At 38.3% G+C, this 22,860-nt stretch overlaps 1 protein-coding gene across 1 annotated transcript in view; it reads right to left on the bottom strand.

Moving 5' to 3' along the window:
• The window catches only part of Nrxn3 (neurexin 3), a 1,580,164-nt gene that overhangs the window by 167,171 nt on the left and 1,390,133 nt on the right, over positions 1–22,860 (bottom strand). The window contains 1 exon segment of the mRNA XM_087195138.1: positions 18,577–18,748. Coding sequence (XP_087051264.1) covers positions 18,577–18,748 — 172 coding nt within the window.

The following is a 22,860-nucleotide window of genomic DNA, read 5'->3' as shown; positions in this document are numbered from 1 at the left end:
AAGTCATAACCTGATTCTTGTTCCTTTAATAATAGGGATCTAGATTTTAAGATCTCTCAAATACAATGGGAGGAAGTAGGCTGAGTCACATCTAAGGACATCCACCTCGTGACAGCAGATCAATGGCCGGAAAGGAGCAGAAGCTCAAACAGGCAGCATTCATCCGCAGGACAGAGACAATCAATGCTGGGGAAAGTGAAGGAGATGCTCTCCAGGACTGAGAAGACAGACGTGTCAGGGAGTGAGTAGGATAAAACATAAATGCTAGGTGTTTCCTTTTTGCAAAAACGCTGTGGAGAGTAGGTCAGGGCAGCTAAGCTGGAAGCTAATAAAAACTGAAAAATTCAAAAGAAAAGTACACAACTTCTCTTAGGAGAGGGGGAGAAAGATATATTTGGATCACCATAGGTTGCAGTTATTACGCAGAAATAACAATTAAATAATACTTTCTGCCTGTCATCTTCAAATCTTCCTCTAAGCTAGGTAGAGTATGACATACATGATTACAGAAGTGAATCTGTATCTTCGGTGTTGTTCAGAAAGTGGTATATGGTTGATTTTTTTCTGGTTTATTTGATCTTTGCTGTTTTTAAGTATAGGTGAATACACTAACTGCCTCACTGAATGTACCCTTCCTTTTCTTTGTCCTGAATTAACCTCACCAGTGCATCTGTATCATTCCACATAGTAGTACTATTCTTGGTGTCTCTGGGGACTGAGCTCATCCATTTAGAGATTATCTTGCTGTCTTTTTTTCTAAACAGAGATAAAAATAAGGCTGATGGTTCAGCGAGGACAGAGCTACAAGCCTCAGAATACCCATGATTTCAATCGGGGGTCCCTCAACTGAAACTAAGAGGCAAAACTGGCGTGTCAGAGCTGCTCTTATAAATCAAATTTTATGAGACTCCAGCATGCCCATTCATTGATATGTTGCCTAGGATTGTTTTTGTTCTACAACAGCAGGACTGAGTAACTGCAGCGGAGACCTTGCAAAGCCAACTCTCTAGTATGTATATTAACATTTATAAAATGTAAATGAATGTAATATATAAATATAATTTAATATTTAAATGTAGGTTTTTGAAGCCTGAAGAATTTACTATTTGGCTTTTTAAAGAAGAATTTGCAGACCTTCCATCTCATTAAGAGTGCCAGGGTCTCCTGGCCTACATTAAAATCCAGGTGTTCCCGTCACCTACCAGCTCTATGACATTGGAGTATGCTACTTAATATGTCTGAGATTTATTTTCTTTATTTCCAAAATAGGAATAAGATCCCCTTCCAGATGCTATGAGATTCAATAAAAAATACTGTAGTAGTGTTACCTCCCTTTTTAAATAGTATTCTCCTAAAATATGTTATTCAAAGATAGATTGTGATATCTCAACTCTGTCTCTGGAATACAGTTTTCAGACCCTTGCACACAGTAATGAAGATTTCACCATTGAATTCTAAGAAAATCATATTTCTATGATGTGACTAGAATGAAAACAAGTCTAGTTTAATTAAACATTGAGACTGGCAATCGTGGGCAGAAACACATTTCTAGTAAATGTTTAATAACAGGATTACACAGTGTTCTGCATGCAAGGGAATGTAGGAAACAATAGTAAATCTTCATGTGAATTGACATCTGTCAACCAAATAGATCTGAGCTCTGTATCCAGTGCTTACTGGAATGCTCCTGGAAACCAGTTCAAAAACTGGAGCAGAAAGAACTGGGCTTTGGGAACAAAGAAATCTCAGTGGAATCCTAGAATTGACACTTGCTAGAGCAGTGACTGGGGCAAATGAATCCAACCTCCCTGAGCCTCTTTCTTTATCTGTAAAAAAGAAGTATCAGTGTTTCTCTCCTAGAACAACTGGAATGATTATACAAAGTGAAATCATGTATGATGGATATGTTTGTTACATTAAATACAGTGATGGTATCACGGCTGTATGCATATGTCCAAACTCACTGAACAGCTTACATTACATATGTGCAGGGGGTTGGGGCATATGTATTGTGCATCAATAGAACTGTGAAATATTAAAAACAAAAAGAAAAGGGAAAAACAGCTTCCCATTAATTAGTTCCTTCGGTGCAAAAGGTGTGGATTGTCAAGTTACAGTTTACACTTATATACGTCGACATAGGGGAACAAAATTTATTAGCATCATTTTGGAGAACCCAAGGTCACAGTCTAAATTCCATCTTTATCTGGTCACTAGGCTCCATCAGACACTCTGGTGAGACTTGTTGAATCTGTCACACCCCAAAAACAACACCTTCTTTTACTACATTGATTTTGGAGGTACAGGACAGGGCAGTGTGCCAGGCCACTGAGTTTGCCTTCTAAGGCATCCAGGGGCCCTTCATGATCTTCATGGACTAGCTCACAGCTAATTCTGTAAGCTTATAAGGCTTCATATTCCTATTTGTAAAAGGACCATAAAATTAGTATCTACCTCTTAGGCTTACTGTGGAGACTGATAAAAAAAAAACTCAGTACAGTGCTTGGTACTTAACTGCTCAGTAAAAATCTATGTATTAAAATTACTTTGTTTGTTTACTTGTATTTCTCTTCCATTACACTAGAAGACAGTTGAGAACAAAAGCTGTGTCTTATTTCTCACCATATACCATCACCTGGCAGAGATGTTTGTACAAATTAGATACTGAATAAATATTTGTTGAATGGTGAAGGAATGAATGCATAATGAATGAATGAGATGGCTTTACCTGGATCTACCTATAGATAAGAATAGGGGACCAGCAACATCTTTTATACACATAATGACAGGAAAACAAGAAGATATTTGGAGTGTTTCTACTGCTGTTAAGTGCAATATAATTGTTACAGCTGATTACTAACTCATTTCTATTGTTTGATATAACTTTTAGCACTTGACTTCTGTTATATTGTCATTTCTACCTATGTCCCTAATCCCAGTCCCTAAATCTTCTTATGTAGTACTGTGTATCTACCATTGCATTTGGCAAACTGCATCACCTAGGCTAACTCAGAGCATCAGGGACTTACTGGAAGGCTATGAAAGTACTGTGTGAATAAGAAATGCATCTCATACAGCAAACTGTAAATATCACGGGAATCCAGTCAAGTCCACATTAACTCTATGAACTGAAGATTAAAAGTGCCTCTTTGTCCTTGACTCATTCCTCTTCTGACCTCCTTTCCCTTCTCTTCAGCCTGCTAGGATATTGACAGGGATTTTAGAGGAATGGAAGGTCTTTATCTCTTGGAGATGAACTGCAATATGATTAAAATTGATTGAGTGATTTATAGTATAGAGTGCCGTTCATTACCCCTCTGCTTTATAGTATTATAAATGACAAACTGAATGTGAATATATATTATTATTATTGTTGGATATTTATGTTCCATCTTTCTCTAAGAAGCTCAATGTTCTTTTTAGACTTTAACTAGAAAGACCCTGGGACCTTGTGCAAAGCTTAAAGGGAGGAGAAAACAACTTGAAAACCTCTTATGAATAAAATTATACTGGCCAGACAACTCTGGGACAGAGGAAAAAACATACAGGGTAATCATATTTGATAGCAGGGATAATAGTTCCATATTTTCATAATTAAGGACAAATTCTGACAGCTAGAGTTTTATTTATTACTTAAGCTAGACTTTCATGTGACAATAGGGCAAATAATACTTGTACAGTAATTGACTTAGAAAGATTTAGAATTGTGCAATATTTGGTGATTGTTCTAAATCAGAAGAATCTGTGTTATTACAGATGCCTCACATGGAGTGAGATGTTATTAATATTTTTATGTCAACTATTTCAAATGAGTATAATTTTAAAATCATACAAAATGTGACTATACTGCATTTCTAATATTGAAAGTATTATTCCAAGGATATGTTTTAATAAAATGCATGCATTATAGATGAAAATTAAGAAGCCCTTTCCCTTATATTTCCAGTTAAATTGTGCCTAGAAGTCACTCTTAGATTTCTCATCACTCATTTCACTGTGTCTCTAGACTATAATATTTATAATATTTAATGTGTAGCAAAATAAATATATGGATTTTTAATTTGTAAAAATCCATCTTTCCTTCAAAATTATAAGGTAGTCTGCTATAAATGAAGAAAACATAAGCCAGTGTCCAAAATAATGGGTGTATCTGATAGAGTCCCCAAGAAGTCATATTTTTGCTCAATAATCCTGAGGTTCAAAAGCATTGCCCTTTTCACAAATGAAGTGTGGATAAATAATGTCATTAGCTACTATAATTGCTACCAATATTATCTGATATAAATCTCCATTATAATTATAAGATCTTTTGTGTGTGCTATTTTATTCCTTTATAAATAAGCTGGAGTTGTGTATTAGCTTAATACCTTAGGGCAGGTGCCCCTGTGGCATGAGAACTTGCCCCTCTCTTCCAAGTGTTCTCTCCTGCAAGATAATTTTATTTATATATAAATATGAATATTACATGCCTATATAACATTCATATATATATATACACACAGTATATTTCTATCTAGTGTTTTGTCCTCTGAGTGTGTTTAATTTTTAAATTAGTCAGGATTCCAGTTTGCCTTGAAATTCTTATCAGCTTGTAAGGGACATTTATCAGGAGAGAAAGGCTCTAGGTTTGATACCAGTAATTCTATTTAACTTATCTTGTGGCTGGGAATTCAAAGAGGAGAAAGGAAGTTTGTCTGATAAAAGAAAAAAGAAAAAAATGACTAAGCACTCTCTCACCACTTCCATCTCCCAGGTAAGACCATTAAACATTAAGCAGGCTTTTATTTAATAAAGCTCTTCCTGTCTGTTTAGATATGGTGTTTAATGGTGTAATGGGATCATGAAAGGAAAGAGGCCGCTATATCCCCAAAAGGCTTCACGAATGAGATGGATAAAGGGAGATGTCTATGGGAACCCAGGGAAGTGCTGACATCTAGACTTGGCAGGAATTGAACATTTAACTTGAGAGGATTCTAGGATTTACCTTTAGAGAAATACTCAAAATCGCTAGGACTTGACTGAAAGCCAGAATTTCTGGTTTATCCAACTGTCTCAAGGTACCAAAGATAATCTAAAGCAGGATCTGTGTGTGATTAAAATGTAGGGGGTGTCAAGTTAGGTTGTACACCAGCATCCCTAAAATCACACTAAATCTAAATGTCCTTAGATTATTCCTAATTTATCTAATAGGAGTAAAACTATCATTGACCATGAGGGTAGTTTCAAGGCTAAGTAAGATGCTGTCCATGAAATGGAAAACATGTAGGTCATCCTCAGCAAATGGCAGCCATCACCACTGAATGGTTGACTGGGAGATGGTGGGAGGCATCAATCTGCCCCTTTCTACATTTCTGGGACAGAGGGTTCACTCTGTGCCCATTCTTCACTTTGGTACCATCTCTATTGTTATGGAGTAGAGTGAGAAGGATTCTCATTTTCTCCTATATTTCCCTTTGACTGAGCAAACTTCAGTGCAGAAAGTCTTCTCAGGGCTCCAAATGTCTCCAGGTGATAAATAATCCTGATAGAATAGCTGCAGATACAATTGTTTTGCATGCAGTGCCCTACTATACTGGAAGAACTTTCTACCTCCAAAGGTAGACCAGTTATCCTAATCCCCATTTGACAGATAAAATCACATGTACCTTAGGATCAAGCCTGTTGAAAGATTCACTCCAAAGCCATGTTGTCAGAGCACACAAATATAGCTTAAGGAAGGGTAAACTGTGACTTATTTAGGGCATATCTCTAGCCAGTACTTTATTTTACTTTTTTGAAGCCTCCTCTATTAAATGTCAATCTGAGTCTTCACTAGTTTTGAATGGGAGAAAATGCAACTTACAGCCCTGGAGACTGAAACGTAGAGAAATTTCTCAACAATAGGAATCTGCTCAAGGTAGTGGCCAAGTTTTAAGTGATGGAGCCAGCACCTCTTGGTCACAAGACCTCAGAGCTCTTATAATCAATCATCTTCCTCTGCTGCCTCTTCAACAACTCCATAAATAGGATGGTTTTCGTCATTGTGGTTGTGTAATAATGAAACTCATCAGATAAACTTAGGAGGTATATGAAGGCAAGTGCTTGTTATTTTACAAATGATAAAAACAAAGACTTATAGGACAGAACATAGGCAAAAGGAAATAAGAGACGCTGTATTCTAGCTCTGTATTATGCAATAAAAGCATCCATAGTGTTGGGTAATGATTGAATATGAAAGTGTATTTAAAGGCTTTAGTGCACAATGCTTAATAATTGTATGATAAAACAAAAATTTTAGACCATTAGTAATATCAGTCAGATTGCAAATATTGTAATAGCTACATGTGGCTTGTGGTTACCATACTTAACAGTACGAGTAGCCCATCCAAAACAGGGGGAAACGAAGATATTCTTAACTTCTATGTATCAGTGATTCTCAAACCTATTTGAATATAGATCACTACGAGAGCTTTATAAAAATGCCAGTGCCGGCTGAATCACCTTGCTGCAGACAGGCAGGTCTGCGCACACCCTACCGAGGTCCCCAGTCACATGGAACACACGCCAAATCAGCCCGCTGCAGACAGGCAGGTCTGTGCATGCCTTACCGAGGTCCTGAGTCACGCAGAAGACACCGAATCACCCTGCTGCAGACAGGCAGCCACCTGATTCCACAATACAAAGACACAGAGGACACCAGACCACCAGACCAAGGTACTGAGTCCCACTGTTCCTGGCCCAGAGGTAGGGGCTTCTGAGCCATCGTCCCACTGCTCCTGATCTAGAGGAAGGGGCTTCCTGGTCACCAACCCTCTTGCTGCTCCCAGCCCAGAGGAAAGGGCTTTTGGGCCACCTTCTGTCCCGTTGCTCCTGGCCCAGAGGAAGGGGCTTCTGAGCCACCATCCCACTGCTCCTGGTCCAGAGGAAGGGGTTTCCTGGCTACCATCCCTCCAGCTGCTCCCAGCCCACAGGAAAGGGCTTTTGAGTCACCATCCCTACCGCTGTTCGCAGCCCCTGTCCCATCTCACCCAGTTCAGAGGAGGTAATCCGTGCAGGCGCTAACAGCCCCCTGCCCCAGTCGAAATGAGAAAACACGTAAATAAGTCTCAAAACCAGACTTCCAGATCACCTACAGCAACCCCAAAGGGAAAGGAGATGGAACACTGTGATACTCAACCACCTGGACCCACTGAACTGGCAACAAAAGGGGATCAGGAAAAAATGAAATCAGAAATAATTTCTCAGATAACAGGGGAAATTGTGCCCCTAGTGCAAGACATGATTAATAAATCTAGAGAGGAGCTCAGGAACATGATGGAATCACAACATAAGAAACAAAGGGAATCTATAAAACAGATGCAAATAGATTTCCAGGACATGAAAAACTCCATTGAAAGTCTACACAGCAGAATGAGCCAATGTGAGGACAGAATTTCAGATATAGAAGATAGGATTGCAATTAGTGACCAGGAAAAGAAAAATTGCTTCAAAATTATAAGGGAACATGAGAAATCAATCCAGCAGCTGCTAGATGATGCAGAAAAGAATAACATAAGACTGATTGGGCTCAATGAAAAAACAGGAGAGAGTGCAAATGACATAAAAAAATCTCTTCACAGAAATAATGACAGAAAACTTCCCAAGCAGGGGAAAAGAGCTTGACATACAGATAAGTGGGCATATAGGACTCCAAATAGCCTTGATCAAAAAAAATCTACACATAGGCATATAATTGTTAAGATTCCAGAAACTCAACAGAAGAACAAAGTTCTCCAAGCAATCAGAGAAAACAAACAAATCACATACAAAGGAAAACCCATCAGAATCACAGCAGACTTCTCAACATAAACCATCAAGGCAAGAAGAGCTTGGAGTGACATATTCCAAGCCCTAAAAGAAAACACCTTCCAAACCAGATTGATATACCCTGCAAAACTATCTTTCAAAATGGATGGAGAAATAAGATACTTTCATGACAAAGAGCACCTTAGGAACTTCATGAATACCAAACCAGCACTCCAAAGAATTTTACACAATATCCTGGAACAGACATTGAGGATCACAACCCCAGGAAGCAAAGCAGAATGTACCCATCTGGCATGACAAGAAATTAAATGTAAAGAGAGAGAACCCAACAAAAAGAAAAAGTCATGGCAATGACAAGTCAATACGTTTCAGGTATAACCATCAACGTTAATGGTCTCAATTCACCAATCAAAAGAAATAGACTGGCAGAATGGGTCAAGAAGCAAAATCCAACATTATACTGCATACAAGAAACACATTTAATTCAAAAGGAAACTCATAGACTGAAAGTTAAAGGGTGAAAAACAACACTCCATGAGACAGGAACCTGAAAAAAAGCAGGAGTAGCTATCCTCTTGGCAGATCAAGTAGATTTCAAACCAACACTGATTAAGAGAGACGAAGAAGGACATTACATCCTTGTAAAGGGAAGAATCCAAGAGGAAGAGATGACAATCATAAATATCTATGCCCCAAACACTAGTGCACCCAACTATATAAAACAAATACTAATGGACATGAAAAGTCATATATGCACTAATACAATTGTAGTGGGGGACCTCAATACCGCACTGTCACAAATAGATAGATCAACTAGACTAAAAATAAGTAATGAAATACTAGAACTCAATCGAACTCTTGAACAAATGAACTTAACAGATGTTAACAGAGTCTTCCACCCAAAAAATCAGAATACACGTTCTTCTCAGCTGCACATGGGTCATTCTCCAAAATAGACCACATACTCACACATAGAACATGTTTAAGTAAGTGCAAAGGAATTGAAGTTATCCCCTGTACATTATCAGACCATAGTGCGATGAAATTGGAGATTCATAGCAAAAGAAACTCAAAAAGTTTCATAAACATGTGGAAATTGAACAACACACTTCTGAATAACCAATGGGTCCCAGAGGAAATTAAAGAAGAAATGAGACAGTTCCTTCAATTAAATGACAATGACAATACAACATATCAGAATCTACGGGACACAATGAAAGCTGTCTTATGAGGGAAATTCATAGCAGTGAATACACATATTAGGAAAACAGAACGATCCCAATTAAACAACCTGATGCTGAATCTCAAGTTTCTAGAAAAAGAAGAGCAGGATAACCCCAAAGCTCATACAAGGGAGGATTTTATAAAGATCAGAGGCGAAATCAATGAAATGGAGACTAAGAGAATGATACAAAAAATCAATGAAGCCAAGAGTTGGTTCTTCGAAAAAATCAACAAAATTGACAAACCCTTAGCCAACCTTGTCAGAAAAAGGAAAGAAAAGGCCCAAATCCATGCAATTAGGAATGAAAAGGGTGAAATTACAACAGACCCAGCAGAAATCCAGAGGATCATCAATACCTACTTCCAGAACCTATATGCCAATAAGATGGACAACACAGAAGAAATGGACAGATTCCTAGATACATATGAATTACCAAAGTTGAAAGAAGAAGACCTAAAAATTCTGAACAACCCAATATCAACCAATGATACTGAAAATGTAATTAAAAACTTATCAACTAAGAAAAGCCCGGGCCCTGATGGCTTCACTGCTGAATTCTACAAGACATTTAGAGAGGAACTGCTGCCACTACTGTTTCAACTCTTCAGTGAAATTGAAAGGGAAGCAATACTCCCAAATTCATTCCTGGAAGCAAGCATCACCTTGATCCCCAAAGCAGAGGAAGACCCAACTGAAAAAGAGAACTATAGGCCAATCTCACTAATGAACATAGATGCAAAAATCCTTAATAAGATAATGGCAAACAGAAATCAGAAGATCAAGAAGTTCATACACCCTGATCAAGTGGGATTCATCGCAGGGATGCAGGGATGGTTCAATATATGAAAATCAATCAATGTAAAACACTATATCAATAGAGCCAAGGACAAAAACCATAGGATTATCTCCATAGATGCAGAAAAAGCATTTGACAAAATCCAACATGCATTTATGATAAAAACCCTACAAAAATTGGAATAGATAGTCTCTACCTCAAACTGATAGAAGCCATCTATGAAAAACCAACAGCCAATATCATACTAAAGGGTCAAAAACTGAAATCCTTCACACTCAAATCAGTCACAAGACAAGGATGTCCACTATCACCACTCTTGTTCAATATAGTTCTGGAAACATTAGCCACAGCAATTAGACAAGAGAAAGAAATAAAAGGAATAAAGATAGGAAATGAAGAAGTCAAATTGTCATTATTTGCAGATGACATGATATTGTATATAGAAGACCCCAAGAACTCCACCAAAAGTCTTCTAGACTTAATAAACAAATTCAGTCAAGCAGCTGGTTACAAGGTTAACACACAAAAATCAATAGCTTTCCTCTACACCAATGACAGACTCACTGAGAGAGAAATAGGGTAAATAATTCCTTTCACAATAGCATCCAAAAAACTGAAATACCTAGGAATCAACCTAATGAAAGAAATCAAAGACCTCTTCTCTGAAAACTACAGCACTCTGAAAAGAGAGATTGAAGATGATATCAGAAAATGGACAGACATCCCCTGCTCCTGGGTAGGAAGGATTAATATAGTGAAAATGGCCATACTTCCAAAACTGCTATACAGATTTAATGCAATTCCAATTGAGATCCCAGCAGCATACTTCATAGACCTCGAGAAAACAATCCAAAAATTCATTTGGAACAAGAAGAGACCCAGAATAGCAAAAGCAATTCTAGGTAACAGAGACAGGGCAGGGGGTATCACAATCCCCAACCTGCCACTATACTACAAAGCTACTGTGATAAAAACAGCATGGTACTGGCAAAGAAACAGACTTGAGGACCAGTGGAACAGATTAGAAGATGCAGAAACAACCCCAGACACACTCAGCCATCTCATCTTCGACAAAGAAGCCAAACACCCTCACTGGAGGAAAGATAGCCTCTTTAAGAAATGGTGCTGGAAAAATTGGGCTTCAACTTGCCAAAGATTAAAACTAGACCTATATCTCTCACCATGCACTAAACTAAAATCAAAATGGATTAAAGATCTAAATATTAAAATAGAAACTCTGAACCAGTTGGAACAGAGGTTAGGTAGAACCCTTGAAGACATCGGTGTAGGAAAAGATTTTATGAACAAAACCTCAGTTGTCCGTGAACTAGCACAAACAATCAACAAATGGGATCTCTTCTTATTAAAAAGCTTCTGCACAGCAAGAGAAACCACCAGCAGTGTGAAGAGACAACCCACAATGTGGGAAAAAATCTTCACCTGCTCTTCCTCAGACAAAGGTCTACTATCTCGAATCTATAAAGAACTTAAAAAGATCAGACCTCCCAAATTTAAAGACCCAATCCAAAAATGGGCATCTGAAATGAACAGACATTTCTCCAACAAAGAAATAAAAAGAGCAAATAAATACATGAAAAAATGCTCAACATCACTGGTCATTTGAGAGATGGAAATGAAAACAACACTGAGATTCCACTTCACTCCAGAAAGAATGGCTGCTATCATGAAATCAACCAATAACCAATGCTGGCGGGGCTGTGGGGAAAGAGGAACCCTCCTCCACTGCTGGTGGGAGTGTAGACTGGTGCAAGCACTGTGGAAATCAGTATGGAGATACCTCAAAGAACTAGGACTGGAAGTCCCATTTGACCCCGCTATAACACTGCTGGGGATCTTCCCCAAAGAATTAAAAGAATCATACCACAGTGATATATCTGCACCCATGTTTATAGCAGCACAGTTGGTGATAGCTAAAACTTGGAAACAGCTCAAATGCCCATCAACTGGAGACTGGATAAAGAAAATGTGGTTTTTTTATAAAATGGAGTACTACTCAGCCATAAAAAATGAGAAATTACAGACATTTATAGCTAAGTGGATGCACATTGAGGCCATACTCTTAAGCGAAATAAATAGAACACACATGTATAAATACTGAATAGTTTCTCTGGTGTGAGAAACTGAAAGTTTAAATAAGGACTAAATGTATAATAGGTAATGTGAAATAGGAAGAAAAGGGGCAAAGGGGAAGGAAGTGGGAGGGCTAGGGGAAAGGATAGAAGGGAATGGGATTAATATGAGAAAATGGAAAAATAGGAACAAAATCTTTGTAAATAGGGAGGACTGGAGGGGTTGAAGGGAGGGCTGGGCAAGGGTGAAAAATAACAACCAAGAGAGAATATGTAAAGGTGCAAATTTCCAATGATGAATGGCATTATATTGTATACCTAAAATGTACCAATGATTAGAATGAATAATCGATAATGTAAAAGAGGAAGAAAAGGTCCAAAGGGGTAGGGGTAGCGAGAGGGGCAGGTGAAAGGAAAGAAGGGAAAGGAAAAATGATGAGAAATGGAAAAAATGGAAATGAAGTCTTTGTAAATAGGGAAGGGTGGAGGGGGTGAAGGGAGGGCTAGGAATGGGGAAAAAATAAGAACCAAGATGCATTATGTAAAGGTACAATTCCCAATGAGAAACGTAATTGTGTTGTATACCTACAATGTACCAATAAAAGAATTTAATACAAAAAAAATGCCAATGCCTAGGCTGTGCTTTCCAAATTTTATTGTGCACAGGTAACACCTTGGGATCTTGTTAAAATGTAGATTCTGATTTGGTAGTTACCAGTGAACCTGAGAGTATGCATTTTTAACACTTCTCAGGACATGCAGATGCTGGTGATGCATAGACCATACTCCAAACTCCTTAAATTAGATGATGGGAGGCTGGGACCTGAGGATTGACAGTTTATTAAAGTTTCCAGGGGATCCTCATTGAGGATTGAGGCCCACTGCTTAAATTCCCTCTCTCTCTCTCTCTCTCTCTCTCTCTCTCTCTCTCTCTCTCTCTTGTTTCCGTCCCTCTTTCTTTCTTTTTCTTTGTCTTCCTTGCCATCTCTCTCTCTTCTTCTTTCTCTCTTTTCTCACAATCTGGAGAGCATGACTATTTTGCAGTGCAAATAATGAGACTTTATTAAATAGGCTCATTAATTGATACATTTTGTGCCTGAATGTTTGAAGAACTTACTCACAAATTGGCTTTAAAATGCACCTAGGAATGTCCAATCCCATTCATTAAGTGAGCCTTCCTCTAGTTGCCATTACATTTCCGCAGCCTTCAAACCATGTTTACATGTGGCTTTCCCTCTTAATTATATTTATACTTCTTATTCCCTTTGCAGGACTTCACTATATATGTTTTGCTCCCTGTTGAACTGAAAGAAACACCGGTGCTGAATGGATGAATGAGCAGGTGGATGGGGCTTAATGTGTGCCTCGAATCTGGCAATTGGACTGAGGATTTAGCTCAGTGGTTCTGCTGCCTGCCTCGCAAGTGCAAGGACCTGAGTTCGATCCCCGGTACAAAAAAAAAAAAAAAAACCTGGCAAGGCCTCAAGTCTTTTCAGGAAAAGTAAAGAAAACCTCCTGGCTAGGAATTAATGAAAATCTAAGTCCTAAGAAATTGTCAGCATCGTGTCAAAAAGACAGACTTACTCTTAACCCTTCAATGTCTCACTAATCTATGATGAGATGTAGATAAAAACAATCTTTCTTATTTCCAAGCCTATTGCCTAAACATGAAAGGATGATGAAAAGATGATGAGAATTTGAAACAAAGTATTTGGGGGACTTTTTAAAATTGAGTGGTTCTCCATTAAGGGTGATTATGCCCCCACCAGAGGACATTTGACCTTTATGGAAACATGCTGTCACACAGTGGGTGAAGGTCACAGATAAACACCCTACAAAGCGCAGGACAACACTCCTTCCCCCCACCATACTCAGCAAAGATTTTTTCAGCCCTAAGTATCAATAGTGCTAAGGATGAAAAATCCTACTAAGTTGAACAGGTCTGGATTTCTGTTTGAGAATAATTTGTATGGAAAAGATAGTGCTATTATCAAGAATGTAACACTTCAGAAATAGGAAAATGGGCAAGAAGTTTGAGGGAGTACAGCATGAATACCAGGACAGGAATCTTAGTTCTGTCCATTAGGCCAGGTGGGGCTGAACAGGTGATTTAGCCTCTCAGAGCCTGCCATGGTTTAGATGAGTGCTCCCCAATGGTTCATGTGTTAAAGACTTGGGTCCCAGGGTGGTACTACTGGGAGGTGCTGTGGTTTTAGAAGGTGGGACATTATGGGAGGTCTTTAAGTCATTGGGGGTGACCCCCACAGGAGCTTAGGGACCCTCATCTCTCTTTCTTTTTCTCTGATTCCTAGCTAGTGAGGTAAGTAGTATTCTCCACCTCATACCTCGGTCATGATGCGCTGCCCTCACCAGAGACTCAAAACAAATAGGGCCAATCATTGTGATTCTTGAACTTCCAGAACCATGAGCCAAAATAAATATTTTCTCTTTATAAGTCAGTTTTCTGAAGTATAAATGAGTTGCCTGGAATTTCCAAAATTGTGCAGGAAAATAAACCTTTTCTATTTATTAGTTAACTGCCTAAGGTATTTCATTATAGTAGTAGAAAGCTAACACATTGATGAAGAAAAATTCAGTTGAGTGTATTTCAACTGTTGATATGCAAAATCCAGGAGAAGCCACTTGAGACCCTGTTCTTCTCAGTACACGTTCAGCTGCTTCTCAGTCTTCATGACCCAGGAAGCCTAGCTGTGGTCTGTAAAGCTCTTATTGCTCAGGGTTCTAATAGCCCTGACAGCATAAATGGCCACCCACACACAGCAGAGAAACGATCTTGAACAATCCCGGGCAGCTCAAGCTCCCAAGGGTTCTAGAACTGTGACTAAAATTAATTCTTCATGTTCAACACACCTTTCACCTGCCCTCCCTACACTCACAACTGCACTGTAGAGAGATGGCAGTCAGAGGCTTTATAAGGTACATTTGTCAGTGCTTGGATGATAGCTCTGAGCTGATTCTTCTTTTATTTCCCTCTTCTGTTCCTTAGCTTCTCTATTTTCAGGTTCAAAGAAAAAAGCTACTTTTGAGCTCTATTTCCCAGAATTAAGTGATATAAGATTCCAATTGCTATAGAACCATTTCCATTTTGGTTTCTCACTGATTCACAAAGAGCCAGTGCTACATGCCTTGTGCCCAGCTGGTTTCTAAATATTTCACAGCAGGTTGCTTCAGTAGAGGCACATAAAATCCTATAAATGCCAGTGAGAAGATATGAGAGTTGGCCCATTCATCCTGATGCAAAGTTTTCCCATTCAGACCTGTTAAGCAGGACACATTTTCTGAGAGTATGCCCTCGGAATGAGCTAACTTAAGTGACTCTTTTGTAGATGCTATTTTGTATTTTTTTATTTGAACATTAGCAATAAATGAGTGGCAAAAATGAACTTCTCTCTATGACTTTTAATGGTTCACTGTTTTCAATAAAACAAAATGACTTGAGAAAAGAGGATATATCATTTTTCCAGAAATTGTGTCCAGTCTATCCAGGTTGGCTGCTTTGCTCTTTACTGCCCAGATACACAGGTCATAATAATCTTGTAATTTAAAATAAATCCATTAAACTTTCCCAGATTGTTCTAATGATACTTGAAGTTCAGTTAGATAGAGACTTTCTATCATACAGGAAAACAGGCAAAGAAAATCAGGTATCCAAGGTCCAAAACGTGAGTCACTCATATGAAGTCTAGAGGAGTAGAACATAAAAGTGAAATGGTGCCCTTGATTTAGTACATCCTACCCTTTTCAACCAAGCAACCAAGTAAGGTAATATCTCCCTCAAATACTTAGTATTCTCATTTGTCTCATGGGAGCACATTGGCATTTAAAGAGGACAGCTTGGACTATTTGTGCTAAATGAAATTTGTTTCTTAACGAAGAATTTTTTTATTCCACATCTCACAACAACTATGTTTGTGTGGAACCAACCTTTGAAATGTGACACTTCTTGAATGAAAGAAAGAAATCAAAGATGTCATGAAAAGAAAGATGTTCATTTCCAATCATGCATTTTTTAAAAAAATCTTCCAATTTGAGGTGAGAACAATAGTGGAAATTGTCTCCATTTGAGAACAAAATCTACCCCTAGATCTGTCCCTCATGTATTACATGCCCTTAGGAAAGGCCTAACATCTTCACGGTTCTCTGTTTTGATTTGAAATGGATAACAAGAAGACCCACTCTACCCAACTTTCAGGCTATTTAATAGTTAAAATGAGGTAATCTATATAAGCACATGTCATAATTTAAAATACTGCCTAAATATTTATAATTCTCACAGCTACCATTTATTGAGAATCAGTTTAATCACCCAACATTATGTTGAGAATTTTACTTTATTCATCTCACTTAATGTTCACTTCAACTATGAGGAGTATTACAATTTCCCCATTTTCCAGACTAGGAACCAGAGGAAGGTGAAAAAATTTTGGGTAAGTTTTGAAACTGGATCATCAATCAAAAAGAATAAACACTTGCCTATGGAACAAACAAAATAGAGTAATAAATGAGAATTTTGTTAGCAAGAACCTGGTATGTTCTTAAAGTGTTATAGTAAACATCAAATATTCCAGTGCATAGGCCATTTCAAGGTCTTAAACCAATTGTCTTAGACTCAGAACTGATAAAACAAAATTTTCAATGTGTCAGCTGACTGCAAGGCCCATACTTAAAATTGCTGTACTTTACCCCATCCTATAATAATAATAATAATATACACTGTTACTAAACAACAGTCACCAATGATAATAATAGTTTTCATGAGAAAGTAAGGCCATTAAAGAAAGGTTTATTCTGTATTGAAAACATATAGGGAGCAACCCATAATTTGGAACTAAGATACAAAGAGATAAGGTGCACCACAAGGGTCACGGGTTTTCTCACATTTTTGGTTTTATAATGAACATTCGAAAGCCTTCTTGTTGCTGGCAGCAAACTTATGGATCCTCTATTGGCTCAGGGCAAATGGTTAACATCAATTTAGAAATCTTTAAAATTCCTAATGGAAACACAACAAACCCTTCAGCAGCAATTTTAGGGCCAATGATAATATGCATGGAGAGAGAGATTGATTTTTTCTATGCGCAAATGAACAGCTTTTAAGATCTCAGGCTATTTTGGTTCCTCTCACCTGCCCCCACCACATCCCCTAGAGTTTAAGCAAGAAGCATTTAAAAATCAAGCCTATTAGTGTCTAGAGAATTTGGATGATGATAAGAATTCATAGTAACTGCTAACACCCCTAGCTTCTTTCAAGTGCTCAAAGACAACTTCATAAGGTCTTTTTATCTGCCTTAGTCTAAGAAATGCCAACAGACATTCAGAAATGGCTGAGGTGGCTGCTTTTGGGAAACTGAGAAGCCAAATGAATGCGTCGGTGGAGCTTTACCCTTCAATAACTTGGGGGCCTTGTTCTTAAAATTTTAAAACCAGATATAGAAGACTCTGGATATTAGTGGATAATCCAACAACAGCATGATTATTTCTGGCTAGCTTTTAAAGAAAATTAATGCTAATTGAGGCATAGAAACATAATCACAGACTTAAAGCCATTTAAGAGTCTTGGGCCACAGACAGACAAATTTACTTTTAATATTTTTTTCAGGCATGATAATTACTAGCTAAATGACTCTTAGACTTGCTCTTCTTTATTACTGTGTCCATCCCTTTGTAAAGGACACGAAAAAACAGAATATCGTGGGGGGAATTTAGAGCATAGGAGAGTGAGGTATGCATCAGGCCCACATCAGTGAAATGTGCAATATTCTGAGCTATTTTTTATATCCATCCATCCGGTAACAATGCAATTGTGAAGGAAAGGCCCTTTGCTAAAGGTTTTGCCTTATCTTCTTGGCACTTTTATGATCAGAGTTTGGAACTCTTTTCCTAGGAGAAGCGAAAGATGAGAAGAAAAGCTAAGGGATTATTATAATGATCTCTTTTAAAGAAGGCAACCTTTTCTCCCTCTGCCCTTGATTCAGCGGCCATCTGGCTCTGGGAGTTTGTTGCTGAATACCCCTTGACTATAAAATTTAAATGGATGATTAACCCCTCTCTCTCCCACACCAACATGCTTGCTATTAAAATGACTACCAGGACCAATCTCTGATAATAAAGACATACTTAATATGAGAAGAAAAGTATTGGTAAAGTCAGCCAAATAGTGAAATTCTACTCTTGGTTTCTTTCTCTTTGTTCCTGTGATGTACTATTCATGAGTCCAAGTCTAGTAAATCTCCTTTTAAATTCTCTTTGCCACCTCTGGCCACCTGTACCTTCAATCACATTGGAATAAATGGCACCATAAAGTCCAGGTCTCAAGTTGGTTATTCTGTAATTATGCGAATAGCTCGCCATAGAGATTGTCCCCTTCCCAGTACTGCTTTTCATTTGCAGCACCTGGGAGCACTATCTTTACTATGAGCCAGTCAGGCCATATTGGCCAAAGGTTAGTAAGAAATGTTCAGTGCATAGTGAGCAAGTCTCCAGAAGCTCCCTACACTGATAAAGTCCTAGAGAATTAACTGATCTTCTAATACAAAAAGCATGAATGTGTGCTTCTCTCAGTATATCATGATGGAATGACAGTCATGAGAAAATCACCACTGAGGAGTGAGAATGGGAGAGTGAAAGAGAGAACATGGCACTAAGATTAAAACATGTACCTGTTGGATAATGTTCGTTCACTGGCCAATTGTCCACCTGGAGCGTGGCATTGCCGCCATTCCTGGTGAAGCGAACTACATGGTATTTGCCGTCATTGACAGGGGTTCTCTCTTCTTTGATGGAGATGTCAACTGTGCCAATATTGAAGACAACGCCAATTTTCCCCTGTTCCTGCAATAAAGAAGCACAAAAGGCACAGTTATCACTGACCACAAGATTTTCTCCCTTTAAAGTTGATCTTCCAACTAGCAATAAGCCTGTAGGGGCCCAGAGGGAGCTGTCAGTATGAAGTTAATAATAGTATCCTGTATTTCTCCATGGGCTTTCATCCCGAACATAAAAAGTAATGGTATAAAGCCATCCAAATTGCTCTCACAAGCTGAACTGCACAGGTTACATCATTCAATTGCCCTCAATGGATATCAAGGCTGGAATGACAGAACTACCTAACAACGAGGCACTGACACTGGAAAGATCATTTCTTTGAGATGAATTCTGCCAGCTTCCTAAGAGAGGATAATAAGACACTGTACCCTAAATCATTTTATAACTCAGATTTAGGAGGAAATGTGAGCCTGCCTGAACAGTTTTGGGACAATCAAACCCCAGGGAGAGGTACTTCTGGGAGCCAATGGCAGAGGAATAACATTGTATGGATCAGATGCTGGTAATACTTTCTGCAGATCTAAACCACATACCAAAGGAAGTTTCAGGAAAGGGCAGTGAAACTGAGCTGGGTTTTCAGAATCAGATGGCTGCTACTCTTCCCACACTTGCAGCCACACTCCTCAGGTTAATCCAAAGCTAAATGCAGTAGTCTGTGCTATTGCTTACGTGTCACAGCAGAAAAAACGGTATATGGATTGAAAAGACTCATGGGATGGGAAATTGCAATGAATTAGAGAAGGGTAACATTAGGGTGATCATGTAAATGTGATGATGGTGGTGATGAGATCATCCACTTCCTAAGAAAGGCCTGGAAACACTGAGCCATAAATATAATGCTCTTGAAACACTTAATCTTTTTTAAAAATTGGTTATGACTCAGAGTTGGAATTAGTATTCACAACAAAACAAACTGAGAGTAACCCTACTAATCAAATATATTTAGCTTCTCAGGGATTTAGCTCAGTGGTTCCACAGCCTGCCTCTCAAGCACAAGGTCCCAAGTTTGATCCTTGGTACCAAAAACAAAAACCAAGAAATATATTTAGCTTCTCTCAAACTCTTGTAATGGTATCACCGCATTGCGGAGTATAAGGAGGGCCAAGAGATAGAGGAGATGTCTTTCTCCCTTTCTGCACTTGTCTGACTTATTGGTAATACCTTGGGGAGTCAGTTTTAATTAAATTCAGTAGTAATTCTGACCTTCTACAAGACTAAGCCACAATATTTGTTCATTAGCCTTTGTTTTCCTCTATTTGCTTCTTTAAAAGTAGAAAATATAGGGCTGGGGATTTAGCTCAGTGGTTTTGGCTGCCTGCTGTGCAAGTTCAAGGACCCGAGTTCGATCCCCGGTACCAAAAAAAAAAAAGTCTGGACTCATTTTGGGCCGGGGATTTAGCTCAGTGGTTTCACCGCCTGCTGTGCAAACGCAAGGACCTGAGTTTGATCCCTGGTACCCCCACCCCCAAAAAAGTAGAAAATATAAAGAAGAGGGAGAAAGATATATTTGCAGAATCCATATAAACTAAATTCTAGGAAAGATTCCACTGAATCTCAGATTTAATAATTTGTCCATTGATTGATTGATTCATTCAATGATAAATATAATATTTATTAAATGTCTATTAAATTCAGTACATCAAGACTTCTTATGGGATGAGCCCTGGTTTCAATATAGCTTGCTATATTTCACTCATTTTCCCCAAAGACAAGGTTTTCTCAACTTTCCCTTTGTCTGTTACTGAGTAAATATATCTCACACACAATTAAAAAATGGACAAGTACCCAGGAATCTTGATCTTCCACAGGAGAACTATAGCTTAATCAACAAAGGATACTGTTAACATTCATGGATCCCAAGATACAGGGTGGCAAAGCTGTTTCCTATGTGCCCTGACTGCTGGTATACAGCACACATGAACGTCTTCATTTTCTGTCTTCTTCTTCTTGCAAAAATAAGAGATTCAAATTCCTTCCCAAATGGTAACTAAATATACTCAGGCTTTCACAAATCTCTGCTTATTGGGACCGTTATATTCTCAGTTTTCTTGTTTCATCTTTACATCTCTACTAAACAAAGTACCATGCATTATAAAATGATGCATGGGTAAATGAAATTGATTATGGGTACTCTTTTGTACCATTATGTTCATAATTAATTATTAATAATTAATAACTTATAATCCATTTTATACTCTCTGCTTGATTCTCAAAGAATTTAGAAATAGCAATGTGAATTTTCTGCTTTCTTTAAAAGAACTGGCATTCATTCACACACTACAGCTGTGTGTATAGGTAGATGGGTGGGTTTGTGTGTATTCAGACCCTCATACCTAAATGAGCAAGGCTATAATAGCCTGAGTCACATCTGCTTAGCAGAATAAAAGGACTGGATAAGTTAAGAAATCATGACTGCAGGAGCCATTACTCCTCTGCCCACCCCACAAATGTGGGCTGTTTATTGCACCACTGTTCTTTAACGAGAAACCACTACATAAATCCTAGACTCTTGGAAAGGACTGCTGCTGGTGATTCAATTCACCTCTGAGTCACTAATTAATCATGGATGGAGAACAAATTTAGGGGTAGAAAGGAGACCTTTACACCAGTATTCTGCAGCTTTTCAGTGATAGCAGTGGCAAAGTGCAGTTCTGGCTCACTGAGTTGGCTGATCAGCAAGATATATTCTTGGGCAGATTTTTTTCAAGATCCATAATAGTTTCAGGGAAAGAAAGATTTAATCTCTGCCAAAACAAATATTTGATCCTTATCACAGGGACCACACATTTGCCATTGTAATTACAGTTTTGGAGAAATCCTCTTAATCCTGTTAGCACACTGCCAAATTCAGTGTAGACCCTTACCCAGATGTTTCATTTTGCTTCCCATAGCGGTAAATGTGGCTGTGCTAGACCTCAGATGTAGTCTCTTTATTCACAGTAATAAGATTTTATTACTGCAACCTCCTTGTCATTTGTCATGGGACCACAGTGGCATTATAATCTGTGGCTAACTACTTTGTTTCAGTTCATTATAAGTTATGGAAGCCTTGTGGCAAACACCCATATACTTGTCCAGGCTTAAATCTGTTGTGCTCAGCTTGCCATGAAAGTAAACTCTGCTGGTTCATGTGTTTACGGAAGAGAAGACGTGAGGGATGAAAAGCACCAGCCTGGGATTCAGCCCTGATTGACTTTGGGTCCATTTCTTAACCCTGCTCTTGATTATGCAGTTCAAGAAGACACCAGCTGTATGTACCTCAAAGAGTTGTTGTATGGATGAATTAATATGACCAGTATGATGCATATTACTTTATATTACACCAATATAAGAGATGAATGAAATTAGGAGAAAGGGCCATCTAATCATTTGACCATAAATAATGATCTGTGATTACTGGAACAGTTCATTGGTTCTATAAGATAGGTGTGGGTTTTATCATAACACAGTACAAATAATACCTCTGACTCTTAAAACTGTATGAGCTTGGGCATGTTATTTAACTTCTCCTTTCTCTCTACGAAGAGAGAGAGAAGCAAACTGCCACCTCTAAAGCTCACTGTGAGGAGGAGAACATACGTGTGAAGCGCATGCCCTAGGGTTATGCTTACTTCTGGAATGCAATATATCTGAATCCTTTTTCCTTTCATCAGTGTCTTTGGAAGGAGTTGTGTAAGTAAAGGCTGATTGGTTTGGAAGGCATTTATTGTAAAAATAAATGTAAATTTTAGCAAACAGAACATAAAATTTTTGCAAGGTTGATTTCCTGTCACAATTTGGTAGTTGCTGTCTTTCCCCATTCCTTGGTGCCTTTTATAAGACTCTCTAAGACAAGCAAAGTGAAGCTACAAAAACAGCATGGCTATAAATTTTAATAACTCCACACCTATCACCACTAAAGTTGCTACCAAGGCAGTCACTTCAATCTATGATTTTCCTTGATATTAAAAACAAAGACAAGTGGTAAATCAAAAGACATTACCAAAAGATCCTCAAGTGCATTCAGGGGAACAAAAGGAGCAGTAGAGAAAACAGATGTCTTTAAATAGCCAGTACAGTAAGCCATTCTTCATCAATAATGACTGTTTATGGGCCCACCTGGTTTCTCAAATTAGTTT

This window comes from Heterocephalus glaber, unplaced genomic scaffold, assembly GCF_053883595.1.
Source record: "Heterocephalus glaber isolate CG9 unplaced genomic scaffold, H.glaber_assembly_v1.0 deba00001608, whole genome shotgun sequence".
Taxonomy (NCBI): Eukaryota; Metazoa; Chordata; class Mammalia; order Rodentia; family Bathyergidae; genus Heterocephalus; species Heterocephalus glaber.
The sequence above is the reverse complement of the archived record's forward strand: the minus strand, read 5'-3'. Positions and strand labels throughout refer to the sequence as shown.